The 26,038-nt window shown below is 37.5% G+C and overlaps 1 protein-coding gene across 30 annotated transcripts in view; it reads left to right on the top strand.

Annotated features, from left to right (window-relative positions):
- Dlg2 (discs large MAGUK scaffold protein 2) overlaps positions 1-26,038 on the top strand; it is a 2,051,694-nt gene that overhangs the window by 1,554,345 nt on the left and 471,311 nt on the right. For all 30 annotated transcript variants that reach the window (XM_039089312.2, XM_039089327.2, XM_039089335.2 and 27 more), the window contains one exon: positions 3,706-3,842. In XM_039089312.2, the coding sequence (XP_038945240.1) occupies positions 3,706-3,842 (137 nt within the window). The remainder of the gene's footprint in view (positions 1-3,705; positions 3,843-26,038) is intronic.

Here is a 26,038-nt window from a genome sequence, read left to right on the forward strand (position 1 = left end):
GGCAGAAAGTTGAAGTAGCTGGTTACACTATATTTTATTCAAGATCAGAAAACAATGAACTAATGCTATGCTCAACTCACCTTCTTCCCTTGTACAGAATCAGACTCCAACCCCAAGGAATACTGCCCACCGTTAGACTGGGTCTTTCTACATCAATTAACAGAATCAGGCCAATGCCCCACAGACATATCGAAAGGCAAAACTGATCTAGACAACTTCCTATTGAAACTCTCTTTCTATGTGATTCTAGATTGTATTAACTTGACAATTAACTCTAACCAATAGAGTGTAAGGTTACGAACATTATTTAGTAGAAAAATCAGGTTCAGGCTTATAGAGAAATTGATATTTGAATAAAGCCTTAAAGGAATACTCTAGCCAGTTTATTTCTTTTTTTTAAAGATTTATTCATTTATTATATATAAGTACACTGTAGCTGTCTTCAGATACCAGAAGAGGGCATCGGATCTCTTTACAGATGGTTGTGAGCCACCATGTGGTTGCTGGGAATTGAACTCAGGACCTCTGGAAGAATAGTCGGGTGCTCTTAACCACTGAGCCATCTCTCCAGCCCTAGACAGTTTATTTCTATTGCAGCCATGATAAATATAACAGGATGACTGTCTTGGTCAAAATGGAAAGAAATTGGCTATAATATACATAGAATAGATCAGCATGGACACTTATGCTCGTAAACCTAGCACTTGGAAAGTGGAAGAGTGAAAGGGTCAGGAACTCAAGTCCAGTTTTGCCTTCATAAAAAGTTTGAGGCTGTCCTGTGCTACATATAACCCTGTCTCAAATCAAGAAAGCTATAGAATGTACTTAGGAGATGTTAGTTTTATGAATGAATGTGTGGATGGGTGGATGAGAATACATTGAATCTTACAACATATATGGATTTTTTTACCTATAAGTAAACTGATTTTATTTATGTAGGCAGAGTTTCACTTTATATAGCATACTGAGCTGAATATCTGGAATATGACTAGGTATGATATACATACCTACATACCTGTTTCCTTTTCAGTTCCCAGGAGGTTGAGGCAAAAAGATCGTGAGTTTAAGGACAGACTGCACAACACAGTGACCCTATACCAAAATCATAAAAGGAATACTACTTAAAAATATTAGAGAATTATTCAGTGAGGGTTGGTTTAAAACATATCCATATATCATTAAAATGTGAGAAATGTTTAGCTGTGTGCCATCACATTCTCTGGGTCTCAGAGTTAGGTGTACTCCAAACATCTGACTTCACCTTGAGTAGTGTCATTAAATAAAAAGAAGTACATAAGCCTAATCTCAAAAAAGGAAGAGGAGGAAACAGTGTTTCAGCTGATGTATTTATGTCCACAGTGTTCATAGTGATTTCATGGGCTTTATAGAGTCTTCAACTTCAAATGTCAACTCTATAGTTATTCTCTTTGTGGGACTTAATCTTCTTTATGGTGCTAATGTGTTCCGTAGCTCTCAGGAACCAAGACTGTCTTTGGCATTTATTGCTGGTCTAGTGGATGTAAATCAGAGCTCTTAGATATGTGTTTAACATTTTCTTTTCTGTGGTTGGAATGACCTCTGTTGTGCTACAAATGCAGTAGACTGCCTGTGATAATGCAAGTGCCCTGTACCAGGGCCTTTATGTTTTGTATTTTATCTGCTTGCTTACCTTATAATACTAACCTTATAATGCTAAAATTAAGGAACAGCTATTCATTTAGTATTCCTCTTTTTTATGTATTTCTCTAACCTGAACAAATTAATGGAGAAGATGGGTATAGTGTAGGACCATCAAGGTCAAAGATGAAAAACAAAATTACATAGAAAGTTATACATGGTCTTTTATAACAAGTTCAAACCTGTCTGCTTTTGTGTCACCATTATTCTAAACTGTTCTCTTTTAAATAAGAATTACAGGAAAGTATTTTCAAAACTAGTCTCCTGCTTACGGTACAAAAAAAAAAAAAAACTAGACTTCAAAAATGTTCACAGTACGCATATAGTCCAACAAACTCATACTTAAGTGAAAATGTTTGTCTGATCTTCAAATAAATTCGAAAAATGGTTGATAACCATCCAAATTTCTACACAGCTTGTGTCAATTTGCCTGATAATGCCATTCTTCTTAGTCATTCTTCTTAGTTTACAAAAAAAAAAGAAAATTAAACAACCTGATATTAACAAGACCCATTTTTATTTGTACTATCCTATACCCTTGCTCCACAATAAAATGAAAGCACTTTGAATATGTTATAAAAAAAAGAAAATGCAAGTGTTGAAGATATATTTTAAAAATATTCTTTTGCTCAATTAGCCAGTGAAATTAGAGTTTTGGACAACCTGTACTAATGTATATTTTAAAGTTCTTAGGAAAACACAGTTTATAGACTTTTTATTTATTCTTTGATCATTGCTTTAAGTCCTAGGAAGAGAAATATATTCATGGTTCTATGGGGACTGTCACAGCACCAATAAAGAATAATTACTCACCTCAGTAGGAAATTAGATAACTCTTTAATTGTCCTATCAATTTGGGACCACTTTCCATTATTTTAACAACTATTATAGTTTGTTTAACAAAACTATTGCATTTTTAATAAAATTCCAGGGTATAACTTTATAATTCACTATGTTGTCATTTTGCCATTGTTCATATTATCTTAAGGGGTTGTATTTAAATCACTCCATATTAATAATCAAAAGCGGGGCTGGGGATTTAGCTCAGTGGTAGAGCGCTCACCTAGGAAGCGCGAGGCCCTGGGTTCAGCGCTCACCTAGGAAGCTCGAGGCCCTGGGTTCGGTCCCCAGCTCCGGGAAAAAAAAAAATCCGCATTAATAATCAAAAGCATAATGAAATATAGTTAATGGTTATAAAAGCATTTTTCATTATCATATAAATTGTCAAAATGTTATGACAGATTTATCAGTTAGTTAATGTGTTCGTGTGTATGTGTGTGTGTGTGTGTGTGTGTGTTTAAGACATGAAACACAAACCTCTGTGTTTAATTCCAATGGGCTTCAATTATTCTATTCCTGTAATTTTTAGTGATTTGCATACTATTTTTATATATACTATAAGTATTTTGCCAAGTACATAGTCAATCATATTTACAACATATCTATAAATTATATTTTACAATTACTTTATAGTCAGCAGATAATTTTCCTTTTGCTGAGCTTAACTATTTCCATAGTTAAATAAAAATAAGCATTTTTTCAAACCAGAGTAAAAACACATTGCTTAAAATATAAGAGTCCACATTTTAAATGATCTTATACTTTTTCTATTCATTTTAAAAGGAAAAGGAAAAGTGTCTTATTTAAATATGCTTGAGACTCTCAATGCAAAAATACAGCTCTGATCTTGAAGGGGATAAAAGCTGTATCCCTTGCTGTGCTCTTGTTCTGACCAGTTAGTGATCATAAACTCATTAGCTGGAAATAATAGTGATTGGTGCCCAGTCATCAAATAGGGCAAAACTAAAATTCACATATGATTACCTAAAAAAAGAAAAAAAAATTTCTTCTTTAGCAAAAGTCAATAATCTCTTCAAATATTTAAAGAATAACATTGATTTCAGCAGAATCCTTGCTGCTGTTTATTAGGAAAAAATGTGCTAATTATTTGTCAGTTGTTGATATATAGTTAGTTGTTGACATATAGTTAATTATCTTTGTTTTTAATTTTATGTTCCTCTCCTCCAGGTTTAGGCTTCAGTATTGCTGGAGGGGTGGGGAACCAACACATTCCCGGAGACAACAGCATTTATGTAACGAAAATTATAGATGGTGGAGCTGCACAGAAAGATGGAAGGTTGCAAGTAGGAGACAGACTGCTAATGGTGAGTGTGACCCACGCAAAACTGTGTACAAGTGCAGAAGCCTCTTCTTGCTCCTAGTGTGACTGTCTTAACTTGGGAAGCTATAGCAAAATACCCTAGACTAGATGGCTTAAACAACAGAAATGTATTTTCTCAGAATTACAAAAAACTATTGCTTCATTTTTTACTAGGGCATTCCTCCAGGTTTGCAGATGGCCACCATCTGAGTACCTCTCACATGGACACTCAATGTCAATGTGCTCTTACTGACTGAGAGATGGCTGCTGCTGCTTCTTCTTCTTCTTCTTCTTCTTCTTCTTCTTCTTCTTCTTCTTCTTCTTCTTCTTCTTCTTCTTCTTCCTCTTCCTCCTCCTCCTCTTTGGCTAGCAATCTTATCAGACTATGACCTTTCCTTTAACTTATTTAACTTGTATTATATGCCTGTGAAGCAATGAGCATAAGCAAGCAGCAGGACTGCAGAAAGGATGGGGTGCCTCAGAGAAAGAAAGGGAAAGCCCTAGTGCTAGGCAAGCATGCTTAGATATTTGGCCAGTATCTGAAAAAGAGAGAGATAAAGATAGAAAAGGAAAGCAGGCAGACTTAGCACCATAGCGTGGTGAAAGCTCCATGAGCCATTAAATCCTGGAAAGCGCTTTGGGGAAGGAAAAATACATTATCTCATTAAGAAGATAATTATTCCTCCCATCTCTTTAGCATATTCTCAAATGAATCCATTTTCATGAGCAATGGTCCTCTGTAAACACAGAAGTGGAGTCAAGAAGTCTATTGTGTGGTAAGAGTTTGTCCAGAGCTCCAAGGGCTTCTAAGCCTAATGCCTATCTAACTACATAAGATGAATTATATCACCAAGGAGCCATTATCTCCTCTTCCTTTATGAAAATTGTTAGGGGAAGAGTGATATGTACAATTCAACAGAAAGATCATTTCATTATATACGTAAACTTTGGAGATAACGCATCAAAGTTTTCTATTGGTTATTCCCAGGCCTTAGGGAGTGTTTCTGTTTAATCCTGGTGGTCTAACTTCTGATTGTGAATAGCCTTTGTACTGAATTCATCTCTATATATGGTATGTATTGTTTCATAAACTCCTTATACTCCTTTATAAAGTAACATTTATTTCCCATGACAGAATAATTCCTAAAGAAAACAAGAGCAGAGATATTTACCAACGTAGCCATATTCTTATCATTGAATATGTAATAAATTGGCTTTGCAAACAATGCAATCTGGCTGTCCATGCATATTCATCATGTCAAGAAATACTTATATTGCAATATAATATTTTCCCCTGCACAGGATGGCATTCATTTTGTTGAATCTGTCAGTCAGTTCTGTCTCTCCTTCCTTTGCTTATGATTTAGTTAGGAGTTTAACGAGTGTCTCTTCCAACTACCGAAGAGTAGCTAGTCTTTAAGAAGGACATCCTCTGTTGAGAAAACATCCAGTCAAGTTGCACAGGCCAACATAAGGAAGGAAGGAATGAACAAATGAACAAAGAAATGAAGAAAGGAGGAGACAGAGGAAAAAGCATCAGTAAGACCTTTGGTCAAACTTGCTACTCGGGGTTTCCAAATTCTTGACCACCTAAAGTCACCACTGTTTTCATTCTCCAGAATCTGTGAAGCTTTGGTTTCTTTATGTACTTTGGACATTAATCTTGTGATGTTGCATTTCCGAATGAGAAAAATTATTTTAGGTACTTAAGATATGAACGTTTGCTTATAACATAAACCTAATTCTTAACATCTTGACATTAGAATAAAGTGTGAAACCATCTTCTACATTAAAAATGAAAGGGAAACTTTCATTTTCAAGTAATGGCTGCCTTAGGATGGGTTTCACCCGTTACATAATCGGAGTTAGATGTAAGTTTCTCAGCATTTCTTCTGATGCCATTGTGAAGTCAGGCTACACCTGCCTGCTGATTTCTTGAAGCTTGGCCTACATCTGTAGACTTATTTCTAAATTCTAAGGAAAAAGACCTTTATATCCATATAATTCTACCTATGATTTTTTTCAGATGCCATTGTATTTTTCCATGATAATTTTATATTCATTGTAATACAATAATTTCAAAACTAGCTATGACATAATTTTCGCTGGTTTAAGTGTTAAGAAATGAATGTGGTTTTTTTAATGAACCTTCCACAATAATAGTTCTCTTCTGTCCTATATAAGGAAAACCATAATTAGTACTTCCAAGGCAACTGGTAAGCGGAATCTTGGAATGAAAGAAAAGGAAAAAAATTGTTCACTTTAAAATATTCTGGAAGAAAAAAAGTGACCCTGAGAGAGAAACACAAACAAACAATGGTGATACTATCCTGAACACCAGTATTCTGCGTCAGCTCCCAAGATATCTGTTGCTGTTCCCTTATCACTCTGTTTAACCTCTACTTTAAAATATCATTTTTAATATTCTTCCACTTTTCTCTCCACAAAGGTAGTGCACATGATTTAGGCTCTGTGACTTACCAGCTGCAGCACTCTAAATATGCCATTCTTTCTTTTTTTTTTCTTTTTTTTTTTTTATTATTAACTTGAGTATTTCTTATATACATTTCGAGTGTTATTCCCTTTCCCAGTTTCCGGGCAAACATCCCCCTCCCCCCTCCCCTTTCTTATCGGTGTTCCCCTCCCCACCCTCCCCCCATTGTCCCCCTCCCCCCAACAGTCTAGTTCACTGGGGGTTCAGTCTTAGCAGGACCCAGGGCTTCCCCTTCCACTGGTGCTCTTACTAGGATATTCATTGCTACCTATGAGGTCAGAGTCCAGGGTCAGTCCATGTATAGTCTTTAGGTAGTGGCTTAGTCCCTGGAAGCTCTGGTTGCTTGGCATTGTTGTACATATGGGGTCTCGAGCCCCTTCAAGCTCTTCCAGTTCTTTCTCTGATTCCTTCAACGGGGGTCCTATTCTCAGTTCAGTGGTTTGCTGCTGGTATTCGCCTCTGTATTTGCTGTATTCTGGCTGTGTCTCTCAGGAGCGATCTACATCCGGCTCCTGTCGGTCTGCACTTCTTTGCTTCATCCATCTTGTCTAATTGGATGGCTGTATATGCATGGGCCACATGTGGGGCAGACTCTGAATGGGTGTTCCTTCAGTCTCTGTTTTAATCTTTGCCTACACCTAAAGAAATGTTCAACATCTTTAGTCATAAGGGAAATGCAAATCAAAACAACCCTGAGATTTCACCTCACACCAGTGAGAATGGCTAAGATCAAAAACTCAGGGGACAACAGATGCTGGCGAGGATGTGGAGAAAGAGGAACACTCCTCCATTGTTGGTGGGATTGCAAACTGGTACAACCATTCTGGAAATCAGTCTGGAGGATCCTCAGAAAATTGGACATTGAACTGCCTGAGGATCCAGCTATACCTCTCTTGGGCATATACCCAAAAGATGCCCCAACATATAAAAAAGACACGTGCTCCACTATGTTCATTGCAGCCTTATTTATAATAGCCAGAAGCTGGAAAGAACCCAGATGCCCTTCAACAGAGGAATGGATACAGAAAATGTGGTACATCTACACAATGGAATATTACTCAGCTATCAAAAACAACGACTTTATGAAATTCGTAGGCAAATGGCTGGAACTGGAAAATATCATCCTGAGTGAGCTAACCCAAACACAGAAAGACATACATGGTATGCACTCACTGATAAGTGGCTATTAGCCCAAATGCTTGAATTACCCTAAATGCCTAGAACAAATGAAACTCAAGACAGATGATCAAAATGTGAATGGTTCACTCCTTCTTTAAAAGGGGAACAAGAATATGCCATTCTTTCTGAAGTTGCTTACCCCACTTCCTTCTTTTGGTCCTTAGGAAATGTCCCCAATATGTTACCCACTCAGAGTACTTTAAGTACACTGGCCCAAAAATGAAACTCAACACTGGGCTATGGCTCAGTAAATGAGCTTGCTTAGCAAAACCCTGAGAATTGCAACAAATAAAAATTAGTTTATATTGAACACCCATTAGTTTTTTTAGGCTTTGTGGATAGATACCTACAGTTCTGAAACTCTCCAATCACCTACCCTAAGTAAGAATGCAGCCTTGAGAGAGCAGGCATAGTCTTAATAATACCCCCCTTGGCTTCACAAGTAAGATAACTTTATGTTGGGCATCTCCTGATTCATTCTATATAGAGTTTGCCTCCCCTTGTAAGAAAGTTCGTATGTTTCAGAATTTAAACCTTAAATGTCATCTTTGTTTGGAACTTCACAATCCCACAGAAAATCAACTGGGTGAAGTGATATTTCACTTCTGATGGGGCCCTTTAAGAGTGGAGAATGTAATACTTCCCCATAGATACATACTGTATACTCACCACCATCTTTTTCTCTCATTGCATTGAAAATTATTTTCTATGCTTATCTCCTTTTATAGTCCTGCCCTTAGACATGGCAAATATATTTCATATATATGTACAAGTTTGTACTGCCATATCATCATTGCACAATTTTTTAGGATGTGTGTCTCATTTGTCTCTTATTTCTGAAGTATTTGTTGTGTTTTTAAATATGGAGTATAATGAGACAGGATGGAGGACCTTAGCAGCCTGGCTAAGGTGTCTGCCTGAACAACCAAGCCATGCAACACACCTAGCATGTAGAAAGTTTATTAGTGCAAGGGGAAGATGGCCTGGAAATGGGGTAGAGGCAAAGAAAGAAGGGAACAGCTGGAAACACATGGAAGGAGACTGAAGATGGGAAGAGACTGAAGTTGGGAAGGGAGGGAAGGAGGCAGATGGGGAGGGGAGAGGGAGAAGATGGAGAGAGAGACCAGAGACCAAAAGTCCTTCTTTTACACCAGGTTGACTTGAGCCTGGCAGGCAACTAGACAAGCTGTTTCTAGGTAGCTGTTGGGAGGAGCCTAGAAGAATGCCAACATTTAGGTGGGAGTAGATGGGAGGGTGGGGGAGCACCCTCATAGAAACAAGGGGAGGAGGAATGGAATAAGGGATTGTGAAGCGGAAACCAGGAAAGGGGATAACACTTAAAATGTAAATAAGTAAAATATCCAATAAAAATAAGGAACTAGAAAGGGGTGGGGGAACAGGAGTGAAGTTGTCTTATTCTTTAAAATATTTCCTGTAGACTTCAGGGCATTCGTTCTGTCTTCTGGGAAGCTAAGGAAATTGGGATGGGGATGCTGCTCAAGTCCTGGGAGAGCTGGCTGTTTCATTGCTGTCCAGAGTCTGTAGGACCATCTGTAACTAGGAAAGTGCAGGCCCAGTAGAAGCATCTGGGAGAGAAGCACCTGTGAGCTGCTTCTCTGGCACTGCCCTGGGTGAAGATGGTAAAATGCATATACACTTAGAGGCAGAACACAAAGTTAAGTAAGTTCGGGAGAAAAACTTTTCATAAGTGTGCGTTTGAAACCTTTAGGCCTATGGTCTTGGAGGCTGGGGAGGGGAATTCTCAAACCAGGGAAGCAGAGGAGGAATCCCACCCTCTGAAATAAATAACAGGTGGGGAACTTAGGCTAATGATTGACAGGGGTATTTTATCTCCTGGAGCCTTCAAGAATTTTTTTTAATTTCATTTTTAAGTTTATGAAAGAGATAAATTTGTTAAAATATGAACATGCTTTTAAGGTGAACTCCAGGAAGACAGAAAGCTAACATGGAGCAGAAGGGGCAAGACAGGCTCTTCCCTTCTTGCCAGAGGACGGAATTACATACATTTAGCATAATGATAAACAGTTTTAAGTCTATATTTAAAAAGCAATCAAAGGAAACTTAAAATTTTGATTTTGTTGTGATGATAGTTGATTATATAGATTTAGCCTGAGAAATATCTTTAATTCTTTAGTCAAAAGACAACCTGGGGAAACTTAAAGTCTTGAACTTATGATTATGAAAGTGGACCATATAGTGAAATGTTTGACCATAGTCAGGCTAATAATTTAGCAGAACTCCATTGCTTAATGTTAGAACTCTGAACTTTCAAACTCTTAACATAACAATGGCATAGGGGAAGAAACCTGAAGCCTTTTTGCATCTTAAATCGTTTTCTATCACCATCCAAGGTTTGTTTTTGATTTTTGTTTTTGTTTTTTGCTCTCCAACATTTGTATCTTACAATTACCAATCTCAAAATGCCTTTCTAGACCCTCAAGTGTTTTCTTAGACCCTCATAACTTAAGCTTTCATATCCTAAAGCCTTGAATGAAGTTTGTGTCTTTTTCTATCCAATTATTTTCTTTAAGACACAGGTGGTTGGTCATTGGGGAAGAGTCACTGAAAACTGAGTTTTTTAGATAACGGAGTAGCAAAAAGTTAAATATGAAGTGTGTATCTTTCATCATGAAATCTGTGAGCAAGTGAAACCTGTCTGTCGTGTTAATAAGAGATCTGGTAGTCTTAGCTATGTACGGAATTGTTTAATGAGCTAACACAGTGGTGGGTCGCCTTGGGATAAGGAGCTAGTTGCCTATTGTTTAACTGTCAAGCTATAGTTAGCTTAGCCACCAATGTAATCAGAGACGTGAGAAGCATAAATTATAATCTAGATGTCATATATTAATTAAAATGAGAGAAGTTACTTTATATTCCACTACCTAAACAGTTCTTCCAAGTTCCTGTGGTTGCCATTGCAACACAGGCAGAGGCAGCCTGGCCATAAGACACAGAAGATAAGCTTTTTTTCTATGGAGGAGGAACATGAGAGAGATGACTTCACCTAGTCTTATGCCATATGAGACATTTAACTCTCTGGATATCCTCTGTTTGTCCACAGTTCAGGCAGAACCCTGGCAGTGTCCAAGGCAGTGGGACAGTGTTTCCCAGTGATTGCTGTGCCACAATCGAGGTAGAGTCCTTGGTTGGTGTGCCCATATCCTTTTGGAGACCTTCTGGGAAGGGGGTAGGTCTCTGTTAGGATTAAAGAGTCTCGGTAAAGGGGTTGGGGATTTAGCTCAATGGTAGAGCGCAAGGCCCTGGGTTTGGTCCCCAGCTCCGGAAAAAAGAAAAGAAAAAAAAAAAGAGTCTCAGTATGTCATAGCAAGTTAAAACATATTCAGGAGGCCTCCGACAGAATTGAGAGCTAGTATCTATTAAGCACACCTGAGTTAGACCATCTATGTCTTTTTCTGACTAGGTAGCTGCTGGGTAGAAACTAAAGGAATTGCCAACATTCATTATCACATTTCATTTATTTATTAGAAATAGATTTGCACTTAAAATATCTTTGCATTCCTTACTATCTATTTTCCACTTTTAAAGACTTAGGCAATTTTACACCACCTGAGCTTAGCACAAATTGTGCTGTAAGGAAGAATTATATTGTCTACTTTGCCACAAACTTATAGTGTTTGAAATGAGGTTATATGACCAGACAGTTACATGTTTCATGGTCACCCAAATATTTGGTATATATTGTATATTTCCATGTAATATTTTAATGTCCTTGGCTTCATGGCATTAAATTTTTTGTCTGTTTGTTTAATTGAATGCCAGAGAGAGCAAATGTTTGGAAACTTACTGTTAAACTCGGAGTGAATAGATTATTACTTGATCTTGAGTATCTTGAGACAGCTGGTCGAAAGTTGTCAACATTAAAGTTTTGGGATTTTTATCTTTCATATAGTTCCATACGCTGTTTCTTCTTAAACCTTGGCAAGATGCTCCTCAGAACCAAATGTATTATAAAACTGTAGTCCTTTTTACCATTTCTGCATAATACCCAGAGACATAAAATCTAGTATCATTTGTCATTTTTAGAGCAGTAACATTAGTTGTTGGTTGTCAAGCTCCTTGTCACATTATAATTTAAGGTTTAAAAATCTTACGCTTTCCCCTCTATAACCTCTACTTGACATTTAAAGAAAAAATGTCAGTAAGAGAATTTATACACTTTTGCAGAAAATGAATTCATCTCTCCTTTCCTTAAAAGGGAAGTCGTAAGGGAAGGGGAGGATGATAAATGCATAGAAGACAAGTGGAAAAACACTGGACTCAGCCTTTGAAGAGCTATGTATTAGTCATGGGCAGACCCTAATCTACCAAGTCACTGTAGGCAAGCCAGGAGTATCTTTGTTCACTTATTTTGATTTCTGTACCATAGTATCATTGCTTTAGATTATCATTCCCCAATATGTGTTTTTAAATACTAGTATCATTCCTAATATGTGTTATTAAAGGACTCTAAAGCCATAGAAGGCTGGGAAATTCTGAAACGTGTATGCAACTCTATTGAGGCTACTTCTAAACATATAAAAAGGATATTAAAATGGAAGAAATGAGCATATAAAATGATATTATAAATGTGAAAATCAACATATAAAAAGCACTCATTGCAAAGATCTTTGAAGTACACAGCTAAAGACATGCTTTTTCTTTTTTTTTTTTCTTTTTTTTTTCCCTTCGGTTCTTTTTTTCGGAGCTGGGGACTGAACCCAGGGCCTTGCGCTTCCTAGCCAAGCGCTCTACCACTGAGCTAAATCCCCAACCCAAGACATGCTTTTTCTAACTCTATACTTTTCAACCTTATTTATCATGAAATACTCTTATTAAAATGATACTTATAAAACACTCACAACTAGAATTCAGTGGAACATACTCTGAGATGTGTAAGAAGCCTTTTGTTTTATTCCTATGCTAAAGATGTGGTGAAGACAGAAAAATAGTTTTGGGGAATAGGAAAAATAATACTTTTTTTCTGGATGAATGTTGGTTGTAAGGACTTAAACTGGTTAACTTTTGATGGTTAAATTTAAACGTCAGTAAAAATTGACATCATACTAAAGACAATGCAAATATATGGAAATTATCTGAGGGAGAAATAGGACATTCACTGATGGTGGTAATCCACCTTAGATAGGCTGTAGTCCTTCGACCAGCAACCCACTTATGCTTCTACAGGTCAAATTGTGTATAAGCATGCACTGCTCACACTTGCCCTTAGCAGATACTCAGCACATTTGCCACACTATTGTCAATTGGAGCGAGAAAATACCCAAAACTGTATAACTAGTAAACGGGGAAAATGGATGCAGACCTACAGCATGGTTCCCTGAAGCCCTATTCCTTTCACCCATTTATTCAATGTCTCTAGTTCTCAATCCCATTTGTACACAAGAATCTGATGGTTAGCTTCTGAGCATAATGAATACCCAGTCCTCAATCCATCCCAAATAAATAAGAACCTCTCTGACATAAGAACTACATTCATTTGGATTTTATTTTCTAAATGATTCTCTCATGGGACCTAGGACAGAACCAATCTGACCTTGACCTAAACCTACCTGAGCCCTCTCAAGCACTAATACTGATCTATCACTCTTAATAGTTTTAGCCTCTCCTTATACTGCTCACTAGTTTTGTAAAATTAAACTACTGATTTGATTTCCTTTTTGTTTTGTAGTGATAAGAGTTGAACACAGGGATTTGTATAGAGAAATCAAGTTTTGTACCACTGAGCCATATGCCCAGTACCAAAATTATTTCAATAGCACACCCCACTAGTAAAGCAGAAAAGTTGCCTCTGCTACATGCAAGTATCTTTAAGTGTGTGTGTGTGTGTGTGTGTGTGTGTGTTTGTGTGTTCCTATTGCTGTAATAAATCCAGAATCTAAAGCAGCATAGAGTGGAAGGGTTTACTTCGCTTTGCAACCACCTTACATTGCACTCCATCCCAGAGGGAACTCAAGCATGGTACGAACTTGAAGTCGTACATGAAAAGAGAAGAACATAGAGAAGAGGAGCAGAGAACATAGAGGAATGCTACTTACTAGCTTGCTCCTTGTGACTTTTCTTTACCTGCTTCATCATATAATCCAGGACCACAGTCAAAAAGGTAACACCATCCTCAGTGGACTGGGCCCTCCCACATTAATGATTAATCAAGAAAATGCCCCATGTAGACATGTCTACAGGCCAATCTCTCAATTGATATTTCCTTTTATCAAATGACTCTAGTGTGTATCAAGTTAGCAAAACACAAAAAGAAAACAAAATATTAAAACAAAAATAATAAATAAATAAATAAATAAATAAATAAATAAATACAAACCCAGACATTGTGTTCATATATTCTACACAATTCAAGAAATAACCATAATGTGGTTAATATTGATGGAAGAGCTTCCTGTACCTCATGATTTGCCCTGGGTTTCACACTGCCATGTCCTTTGGGTGACCAGCACTATGGAGGAAGCTTCAGTCAATGAAAGGAAAGAGTAAGAAATCTATGAATGGGAGCAAAGACTGTCCCACAGCCCTCTGGACCTAAATCCTGCCCAGAGAGAGCTGGTCTCCCAGGAGTGCTCTCACTCCTAAGCCCACAGGTAAGACCCCATTTTTCCTCCAACAACTGTCCAAAAGGGGACCCAAAGAGACTCCATTTTTCCTCCAAAAGCTGTCCAAAGAAAGACCCACCAGGTTGCACAGGGCACAGGAACCACGGAGCAGCCTGGGACAGGATCCTTCCGGTCTCTATCTGTGCCCAGAGCTAAGGTTGTCCCACAACCCTCCGGACCCAAATCCTGGCCAGAGAGATCAGATCTCCCAGGAATGCTCTTACTCCTATGATCACAGGCTTCCAGGCCCAAAAGGAGGGACAAGCTCCAATCAGAGACAGCAAGACCAACTAACATCAGAGATAAGCAAATGGAAAGAAGAAAACACAAGAACTGAAGCAACAGAAACCGAGGCTACTTGACATCATCAGAATGCAGTTCTGCCAACACAGAAAGTCCTGGATACCCTAACACACCAGAAAAACAAGATATTGGTTTAAAATCAGATCTCATGAAGATGACAGAGGATTGTAAGAACATAAATAACTCCCTTAAAGAAATATAGAAGAAGATGGGAAAACAAGCAGAAGCCTTTAAGAGGAAACACAAAATCCATTAAAGAGTTACAGGAAAACACAACCAAACAGATGAAGGAATTTAACAAAACCACCCAGCATATAAAGTGGAAATAGAAACAATAAAGATATTTAAAAAAGAGAGACAACCCTAGAGATATAAAACCTAGGAAAGAGATCAGGAGTCATAGATGCAAGCATCACCAACAGAATACAAGAGATAGAGAAAATCTCAGGGGCAGAAGATATCATAGAAAACATTGACACAATAGACAAAGACCCTGCAAAATGCAAAAAGCTCCTTACACGAAACATCCCAGAAATCTGGGATACAAGAAGAAGACCAAACCTAAGGATAATAGATTGCGAAGAGAGCTAAGATTCTCAAATTAAAGGGCCAGTAAATATCTTCAACAAAATTATAGAAGAAAACTTCCCTAACCTAAAAACAGGTGTCCATGAACAATCAAGAAACCTACAGAATTCCAAATAGACCAGAAAAGAAACTTCTTCTGTTACATTATAATCAAAAAGCCAAATGCACAAAGGAAAGAAAGAATATTAAAAGCAGTAACAGAAAAAGGCCAAGTAACATATAAAGGCAGATCTATCAGAATTACCCCAGAACTTCTCACCAGAGACTATGAAAGACAGACGATCCCATGCAGATGTCAAAAAGACCCTAAGAGAACAAAAATGCCAGCCAGGCTACCATATCTAGCAAAGCTCTCAATTAATATAGATGGAGAAACCAAGATATTCCATGACAAAACCAAATTTACACAATATCTTTCCACAAATCCAGCCCTACAAAGGATGATAGATGAAAACTCCAACACAAGGAGGGAAACTACACCCTAGAAAAAGCAAGAAAGTAACCCAACAAACCCAACAAGAAGATTGTCACACAAACATAATTCCACCTCCAACAACAAAAATAACATGAAATAAGAATCACAATTCCTTAATATGTTGCAACATCAATAGACTCAATTTCCCAATAAAAAGACATAGACTAACAGACTGGATATGTAAACAGGACCCAGCATTTTGCTGTATAAAGGAAACACACTTCAGTGACAAAGACAAATACTACCTCAGAGTAAAAAACTGGAAAAAAAATGTCTAAGTAAATAGTCTCAATAAACAAGCCGGAGTAGCCATTCTAATATTGAATAAAATCAACTTTCAACAAAAAGTTATCAAAAAGGATAAGGGCACTTCATACTCATCAAAGGAAAATTCTACCATGATGAACTCTCAATTCTGAACATTTGTGCTCCAAATGCAAGGGCACCCACATTCAGAAAAGAAATTTTACTAAAGCTCAAAGCATACACTGCACCACACACAATAATAATGGGTGATGTCAACACCCCACTCTCATCAATGGACAGATCATAGAAACAGAAGCTAAACAGAAATGCAGTGAAACTAACAGAAGATATGAGCCAAATAGATTTAACAGATATCTATAGAACATTTCATCCTAAAATGAAAGAATATACCTTCTTTTTAGCACCTCATGATACCTTCTCAAAAATTGATCACATAATTGGTCAAAAAAGAAAAAACAGGCCTCAACAGATATAAGAAGATTGAAATAATCCCATGCATCCTATCAGATTACCATGGAATAAGGCTGGTCTTCAAAAACAACCAAAACAACAGAAAGCCTGAGAACACATGAAAGCTGACCAACTCTCTACTCAATGATAACTTGGTCAAGAAAGAAAAGTAAAGAAAGAAATTAAAGACTTTTTAGAATATAAGGGAAAGTAAGGTACAACATATGCAAATTTATAGGACACAATGAAAGCAGTGCTCAGAGGAAAACTACACATACTCTTTCTAGTTTTGTTTTGTTTTTGTTTTGTTTTTTTAGAGGCACTAAGAGTATACACTAACAGTTTGACAGCACACCTGAAAGCTCTAGGACAAAAGGTAGTAAACATACCCAAGAGGATTAGTTAGACAGAAGGAAATAATCAAACTCAGGGCTGAAATCAACCAAGTAGAAACAAAAAGGACTATACAAAGAATCAACAAAACCAGAAGCTGGTTCTTTGAGAAAATCAACAAGATAGATCAACCTTTAGCTAGACTAACCAGATGGCACAGAGACAGTATCCAAATTCACAAAATCAGAAATAAAAAGGGAGATATAACAACAGAAACTGAGGAAATTTTAAAAAAATCATCGGATCCTACTACAAAACTGGACATCTTGATGAAATGGGCAATTTTCTAGACAGGTACCAGGTACCAAAGTCTAATCAGGATCAGATAAACCACCAAAACAGTCCCATAACCCTTAAAGAAATAGAAGCAGCCATTAAAAGTCTCCCAACCAAAAAGAGCCCAGACCAGATGGGTTTAGTGTGGAATTCTATGAGACCTTGATAGAAGACCTCATACCAATACTGTCCACACTATTCCACAAAATAGAAACAGAAGGAACACTAGCCAATTTGTTCTTTGAAGCCACAATTACACTTATACACAAACCACATAAACACCCTACAAAGAAAGAAAACTTCAAACAAATTTCCTTCATGAAGATTGATGCAAAATACTCAATAAAATTCTCCCAAACCAAATCCAAGAACATATCCAAACGATCATTCATCATGATCAAGTAGGTTTCATCCCAGGGATGCAAGGATGGTTCAGTATATGAAAATCCCTCAACATAATCCACTATATAAAGAAATTCAAGGAAAAAAACTCAAGATCATCTCATAGATGTTGAAAAAGCATTTGACAAAATTCAACACCCCTTCATGGTAAAAATCTTGGAAAGATCAGGAATTCAAGGCACATACCTAAACATAGTAAAAGCAATATAGAGCAAACCAGTAGCCAACATCAAACTAAATGGTGAGAAAGTATATAAAAACTCCTAGTTAGACACCAACAAACTAAATAAACCAAGTAAAAAATGAGGTACAGATCTAAACATAGAATTCTCAACATGGGAATATCTAATGGCTGTGAAGCACCTAAAGAAATGTTCAACATTTTTAGTCATCAGGGAAATGCAAATCAAAACAACCCTGATATTCTACCTCATACCAGTCAAAATGACTAAGATCCAAAACTCAGGTGACAGCAGATGCTAATGGGGATGTAGAGAAAGAGGAACACTCCTCCATTATTGGTGGGATTGCAAGCTGGTACAACCACTCTGGAAATCAGTCTGGCGGTTCCTCAGAAAATTGGACATTGCACTACCTGAGAACCCAGCTATACCACTACTGTGCATATACTCAAAAGATGCTCCAACATATATCAAGGACACATGCTCCACTATGTTCATAGCACCCTTATTTGTAATAGCCAGGATCTGGAAAGAACCCAGATATCCTTCAACAGAGGAATGGATACAGAAAATGCGGTACATTTACACAGTGGAGTACTACTCAGCTATTAAAAACAATGACTTCATGAAAATTCTTAGGCAAATGAATGGAACTAGAAAATATCATATTGAGTGAGATAACCCAGTCACAAAAAAATACACATGGTATGAACTCACTGATAAGTGAATATTAGCTCAAAACTCAGAATACCCAAGACATAATTCACAGACCATATGAATGAGGCTCAAGAACAAGAAAGACCAAAATGTGGATGTTTCATTCCTTCTTAGAAGGGGGAACAAAACACTCACAGGAGGAAATACAAGGACAAAGTATGGAACAGAGACTGGAGGAAAGACCATCCAGAGACTGCCCCACCTGGAAATCCATCCCATATGCAGCCACCAAACCCAGTCACTATGGCTGATGCCAAGAAGTGCTTGCTGACAGGAGCCTGATATGGATATCTTCTGAGAGGCATGGCAGAGTATTACTGATACAGATAAAGCTGCTTGCAGCTAACCATCGGACTGAGCATGGGGAACCCAATGGAGGAGTTAGAGAAAGGGTTGAAGGAGCTGAAGGGGTTTGCAACCCCATGGGAAGATCAACAATATCAATCAAGCAGACCCTCCACCCCAGAGCTCCCAGGGACTAAACAACCAATCAAAGAGTACATGTGGAGTAACCCATCACTCCAACCACATGTGTAGCAGAGGGTGGCATGGTCTGACATCAATAGAAGAAGTTCTCTATCCTATGAAGGGCCATTTTCCCAGTGTAGGGGAATGCTAGGGTGTTCATGTGGGGGTAGGTGGGTGGGAGTGGGAACATCTTCATAGAAGCAGGGGAAGGGGCATGGGAGTTGGGGAAAGGGGATGACATTTGAAATATTAATTCAAATAATATCCAATAAAAGCAAAATAGCAACAAAAAACAAATATATGAATGATTTCTGGGAGGAGAACATTCATTCAGCTGGAGCTGTGACTGTGTCTTAGAAGCTAGGGTGACCCAGGGCTCTCCATCCATCTGAGGGTTTTTTTATTTATATCCCTACGCAGCCCAAACCAAACATCCAATTCAGTTGCTTGAATGACCTTCACGCCTCTTCTTTCCCTCTCAGATTAATGCAAATAGGAGCAGAAATCAGAAATCAGCACAGCTGCCCCACTCTTTCCATAAACTAGGGTCTTTTGATCCTATTGGATATAGCACAATTATTATTTTATAGCATATTTAGCATATTTCAACCCTCGTTAAGCATCAGGTACTTATAATGATTCATGTGGAGGAATGCAAAAGAAAAAGAATATAATTTTGTCACTCCTTTTTAAAACATTAAGGGCAAATAAAGTTAAGAAGAGACACTGCAGGAGTAGGGTTGAGCACAGTAGGGGTGACAGCAGCCTCCACCAGGAAGAAGCTATTTCTAGAAGCAGGCTCAGCAGCAGCTCAGTGCATGACTATGATTATTTCGTTTCTATCTATATAGCATTTCTTTTATACAGAGTTTCTGCAAGTTCATGGTATTATTCCTTCCTCACAAACACAAATGCCCAAATAAACACAAGCATTGTCTTCAGTTGAAACATGGAATTCCTAGTAAATGGATTGGGTGACTCAACAAAAGAAAAAATCATGAAACTAAAAACTGAAACCAATCTAGTCATTCTTAAAATCACCAGAGAAACATTTAGGCTTCAACACTGTGATCTACAAATGTATATAACCATGAATCCTTTTAATAAAGCAATACCATACACAACACAAAAAGAATTGCATAGGTCCTCCATTCCTGGAAATACTCAGATATAATTAAGTTTGACACATGGTTAGTGTTTCTGATCAATTTAAATTGCACATAAGAGGCAGCCTCTTGTTGGGGATTTAGCTCAGTGGTAGAGCGCTTGCCTAGGAAGCATAAGGCCCTGGGTTCGGTCCCCAGCTCCAAAAAAAAAGAACCAAAAAAAAAAAAAAATCACTAGATCTTTAAAAAAAAAAAAGAGGCAGCCTCTTTGTTGCTCAGTTTCAGGTCACTCCTGAGATTGCCTTATGCTGTGATGCAGAGACTTAGGCTTAATTCAAATTTAGATTGAATGAATTTATTCTTAATGGTAGCAGAAAGAAGGCAGCCTTAGAGACAAACAGCATACAGTCCTTGGTCTCCCTACTTAGCTTCCATTCTTCTTTATTTAAGTTGCTTTTTCATTGTTTTCCCCAAGTAAAATTAATCTTTTTGTAAAAATACCGATGCATATTTACTTTTGAAAACATTAAAACAAAGAAAATATTGTTTAACCAAAAATAAGCATACCCTCATATTCCCTATTTATTAAGATTTATTATTTCAAAGAAATGTTATTATCAATAGCTTATTTCAAAATACTGTAGAGGTTTCTGTCATAAGGTTATATAGTTTTATTTTCATATCATTGATATTACTGCATTGGGTTGATCTTTTTAATTTATTTCATGATCTAATTACCAACTACTTTGTCTCCTTTTTAAAAGTTAACACTTGAGCTTAGGATTTTTCTCCAGTGTTTCTGAATCACATATTTCCTTATACTATCTTTTAAGATACTACTTTCCTAATCATCTCCCCCATCCTGTTCACCAGACATAAGCAGTCTTGCATGAAAAATGAAAACTCAGGTATTCATCCACAGTCTCCATATCAGAGATTCCTGCTCATTCCCGCTTCTCCTACCCTCTAACCCCTTACTTTTACACCACGATGTAGATACTCACACTGATTTGATTTACTACACAACTGGTCAGGTCCCCTTCCTGTAGGTCCCCAGCACCTCTGTCGTCAGCTGTGTTGCCACCCTGCATACAGTGCTCCACATTTGTGCATTCTTATCTGTTGAATGAGTCATCTTACCTCCAGCTTCTTGCTCTTGACCTCAGTCCTCTTTACTGTTGCAAGTATGAGCCAAGGCTGCATATATGCTCCTCTATGAAGTGATTCCCACGGACAGCATCTTACTCAAACATGCATTGCTTTCTTCCCTGAAACCAGGCCAGTTAGTCACAAATACTTGATGTATAATTAAAGGGAAAAAAATCAAAAGACAATGAAAAACAACGAGTGGAGCAGCTAACCAATCAATGCAATGTCTCTTCTCTCTACATACTATCATCTCCAGCTGTAGGCCCTTTATGTTGAAAGTTCATAGTATAATGCATACACATAATTAACCCAAATAAACCCACTTTGTGAAAAAAACAATTTTGAAGACTTCAGCACAAAAAACACATTTGGGACCGGATCCCACACTATTCTACTTTTCTTTTTTAAACAAATCATACAGAAGCTTCCTCAGAAGAACCCTAATTAAGCCCATCAGTTCACAGATGTTTGCAGAAAAGTGATCAGCAAGAAAATTTTGCCATGAAATCCTATTTCCTGGGAAGCAAGGTAGATGGTGGCCATAAAGAGTTCCAAGGTTAAGAACCAACATTAAGGCCAGCATACACTGAAGAAACCCTTCAAGACAGGAACCGTTCCTGTTTCTATTTGATAGGTGACAGAATTGAAATTTAGAAAGCTAAATAGGATTTTGAAAGAAACAGAGCTGGGCATCACCAAGACAAAGAGCTCAAATCTCAGTCCATGTAAAAGGAAGCCCAGTGACTCTGTGTGTGTGTGTGTGTGTGTGTGTGTGTGTGTGTGTGTGTGTGTGTGTGTGTGTGTGTGTGTGTATCTTATTCATGTGTTTTGCTTTAGGCATGTTCATGCAACAGCATGCATTTGGACATCAGAGAACAAACTTAAGTGATTGTTCCTTGTCCTTTTACCATGTTTGAGAAAGAATTTGTTTGTCACTGTGTAAACCACTCTCGCTGGTCCCCACACCTCTGAAGATTCTCCTGTGTCTGCCACCCATCTTCCTATAGTTCATTTTGGGATTTCAAAAGTTTGAAATATTGTGTCCAGTTTTATCTGAGTTCTGGAGAACCAGACTCACAGCAAGCATTTTTACCCATGGAGCCATCTGTCTAGCCTCAAAAGCATGTGCTATTACTTAATCAGTGTGCTCTATCTCCAATATGATGAAGCCCCTGCTCCACCACCAAAATTCATGTCAATACTTCAATTCTTTGGCCACCAAATAAAAATCAACCAAGCTGCCACTATCTTAAACTAACACTTATCCAACCAGAGTCCTCTTTCCCACTCAACTGCCTACATCTACCACTGGTTTGAATTACCATTCTCATCAATATTATCTTGGTTGTATGAAGTCAGTCTTTAAAATCTACTCCCCACTTTAATGGCAGTAATAGATTGATTTAATAAACACTGACCTTTCACTGATAATCAGGCTGTATGGTTTCTGTACCCTGGAGAGAAAGATAATGAGTCCTTGTCAAAATAGAACTCTGATGTCACTTGTCATCTGATCCAGTTCACAGTCTCTGGAGTCCACTTCCATGCCCTTGTGACATTTTGTGTTTTCTCTGTTGCTTAGGATAGTTTATATCTGACTCTGTATTCCAGTTACATACATTCTAGCCTCCAATTATTTATTTTGAACATTTATTTCCATTTATTCATTTGATGATGTCTTTTGGGTTGCATTAAGTGAAAAAACCAGTAAGTACTACACACATTGAGTGTAATGTTCCTGCCATGAAGTTACAACAACACGTGGTAAAGGCTTCTCTTCGTAACAACAAGGAGGAGTGCACTGTTGGAAATACTTGCAGAAATGTGATTCATTCAAATCATAGCTAGAGGTATGCAGGACAAATTTTGGGTCTAAGGTTTTATGGGTGGGTTGTTGTCTTTATGATTTCCAGTGGAAGTCTTGCCTGGTTATAGGAGAGGATCTCTTCAGGCTCCATATCTGCCAATGCTAGGAGTCTCCACTAGAGTCACTCTCATAGAGTCCTTGGAGCCTCCCTAATCCAGGTTTCTGGCACATCCTAGCCCTCCACCCCTTCACCTCCCACCCCTGTCTTCAATGACTTCCATTCACTCTTCTGGTCCCCTTTCCCTGACTTTCCCTATACCTAATCCTGCAACCCCATTCTCTCCCACCGAGTTCCCTTCCACCATCAACCACTAATGACTATTATATTTCCCCTTCTGAGTGAGATTCAAGCATCCTCCCTTGGGCCCTCTTTGTTATTTAGCTTCTTTGAGTCTGTGGATGATTGTATGGGCATCCTGTACTTTACAGCTAATAACCACCTATAAGTGAGTACATACCATGACTTGGGATATTTTAAATTCCATTTATTTGCCTGCAAATTTCTTGTTTTTAATAATTGAGTAGTATTCTGTTATATAAATTAACCATATTTTCTACATTCATTCTCATTGGACATCTGGGTTCTTTCCAATTTTTGGCTATTATGAATAAAGCTGCCATGAACATTTGCCATGAGCAAATGTCCTTGTTGTAGGCATCTTTTAGGCATATGCCCAAGAGTGGTATAGCTTTGTCTTCAGGTAGAACTATGCCAGTTTTCTGAGAAACTATCAAATTAATTCCCAGAGTGGTTGCACAAGTTCGCACTTCCATCAGCAATGGAAGAGTATTCCCTATGCTCCTCATCCTCAACAGAATGTATTATTAAGTTTCTTTATCTTAATCAGGACTATCAAGGCGGAATCTCAGAGTCATTTTGATTTGCATTTCCCTGATGACTTAAGACACTGAACATGTCTTTAAGTGCTTGCTGGGCCTTAGAGATTTCCATGTAGAGAATTCTCTGTTGAGATCTGTATCCAATTTTTACCTGGTTTATTTGGTTTGTTGGTGTCTAACTTCTTGTGGTCTTTATATATGTTGGAAATTAGTCACCTGTCAGATATAGTGTTGGTAAAGATCTTTTCCCATTCTGTAGGCTGCTAATTTGTCTTATTGATGGCGTCAGTTGCCTTACAGAAGTTTTTCTGTTTCATGAGGTCCCATTTATTGTTGATCTTTTTATTTCTTTTTTTCAGAGCTGGGGACCGAACCCAGGGCCTTGCGCTTGCTAGGCAAGCGCTCTACCACTGAGCTAAATCCCCAACCCCTATTGTTGATCTTAGAGCCTGGTGTTCTGTTCAGGAAGTTGTCTCCTGTAACAGTGCATTCAAAGCTATTCCCCATTTTCTATTCCATAAGATTTAGTGGCTATGGTTTTATGTTGCTGTCTTTCATTAATTTGGACTTTAGTTTTGTGCAGAGTGATAAATGGGATCTATTTGAATTCTTCTACATTCAGACATCCAATTAGACCAGCACCATTGTTGAAGATGCTCTCCATTTTTTATTGTATCATTTTGGATTCTTTGTCAAAAATCAAGTATCTGTAGATATATGTGCTTATTTCTGGTCTTGGATTTGATTCCAATGATTAGCCTGTCTGTTTCTGTTCTAACATCATGCAGTTTTTATCACTATTGCTCTATAGTACAGTTTGAAATCAGAGATGGTGGTTCCTCCAGAATTTCTTTTATTGTATAATAGTATAATATTGTTTTAGGCCGTGGTGGTCTGATAGCATGCATGGGATTATTTCTATCTTTCTGTACCTGTTGAGGCCCGTTTTTTGACCAATTATATGGTCAATTTTGGAGAAAGTACCATGAGGAGCTGAGAAGAAGGTATATCCTTTTGCTTTAGGATAGAATGTTCTATAAATATCTGTTAAGTCCATTTGGCTCATGACTTCTCTTAGTCTGTCTATGTCTTTGTTTAATTTCTGTTTCCATGATCTGTCCATTGATGAGAGTGGGGTGTTGAAATCTCCTACTATTATTGTGTGAGGTGCAATGTGTGTTTTGAGCTAGCTATTCTGTGTTTTTTTCTTTGTTTTTTTTCTTGTGAAATTGATAACTGATCTTCCAAAGTCTACAAAAGATTGTGTTGGAATTTTAAGGGAATTGAGATGAATCTATATATTGCTTTTGGTAAAATGGCCATTTTTACTAGGGTAATCCTACCAACCCATGAGCATGGAGAATCTTTCTATCTTCTGATATCTTCTTAAATTTCTTTCTTCAGAAATTTGAAGTTCTTTCATTTGATTGGTTAGAGTTACATCAAGATACTTTATATTATTTGTAGCTATTATGAAAAATGTTGTATCCCTAAATTTTTTTTCTCAGCCCACTTATGGTTTTTATAAAAGAAGGGTAATTTTTAGTTAATTTTATATCCAGTCACTTTCCTGAAGGTGTTATCAGCTGTAAGAGTTCTCTGGTAGATTTTTTATTGTATGTATAAAAAATGTGTATACATAGTCACTTATGTATACTATGATGTCATCTGCAAGTAGTGGTACTTTAGTTCTTCTCTTCCATGTTGCATCCCTTGAACTCCTTGAGTTGTCTTACTGCCCCAGTTAGTACTTCAAATACTATATTGGAAAGAAACAGAGAGAGTGGACAGTCTTGTCTCCTCCCTGATTTTAGTGGAATTGCTTTAAGTTCCTCTCCATTTAATTTGATGTTGGGCATTGCATTGGCTTGCTGTATATTGGCTTTATTTTGTTTAAATATCAACCTTATATCCTTGATCTCTCCAAGACTTTTAGCATGAAGAAGTGTTGGAGTTTTGTCAAAGGATTTTTCAGTATCTAATGACATGATTATGTATTCCCTTTTCTTTCAGTTTTTATGTGGTAGATTATGTTGATGGATTTTTGTATATTAAACCACCTCTGCATTCATGGGCTACAACAGTATTTATAGTAGCAACATATTGAAAGGAAATGAAACAGGCTCTAGCAAGAGATTATTTAAATCACTGTTATAGACATTCAGAGCTGTAAAAACTAGAAGCCATGATGCTAGATTATGTTAGTGTTCTAGACAGTCCCTGTAGATATTTATCTCTTAATGTGCCCAACATGGTAACACTGGCTTAAAGAAATATAATGAAGTAGGATGCGTGTGGATTATTTTTGTTTTTTAAAAGTTTATTTCAACTATTATATAATGCTTTCTGTGTATTTTTTCTTGGCAGTATTGTTTTTGTGTTTGTATTTCTTAGTGCTGGGAA

Source organism: Rattus norvegicus, chromosome 1 (genome assembly GCF_036323735.1).
Source record: "Rattus norvegicus strain BN/NHsdMcwi chromosome 1, GRCr8, whole genome shotgun sequence".
NCBI lineage: Eukaryota > Metazoa > Chordata > Mammalia > Rodentia > Muridae > Rattus > Rattus norvegicus.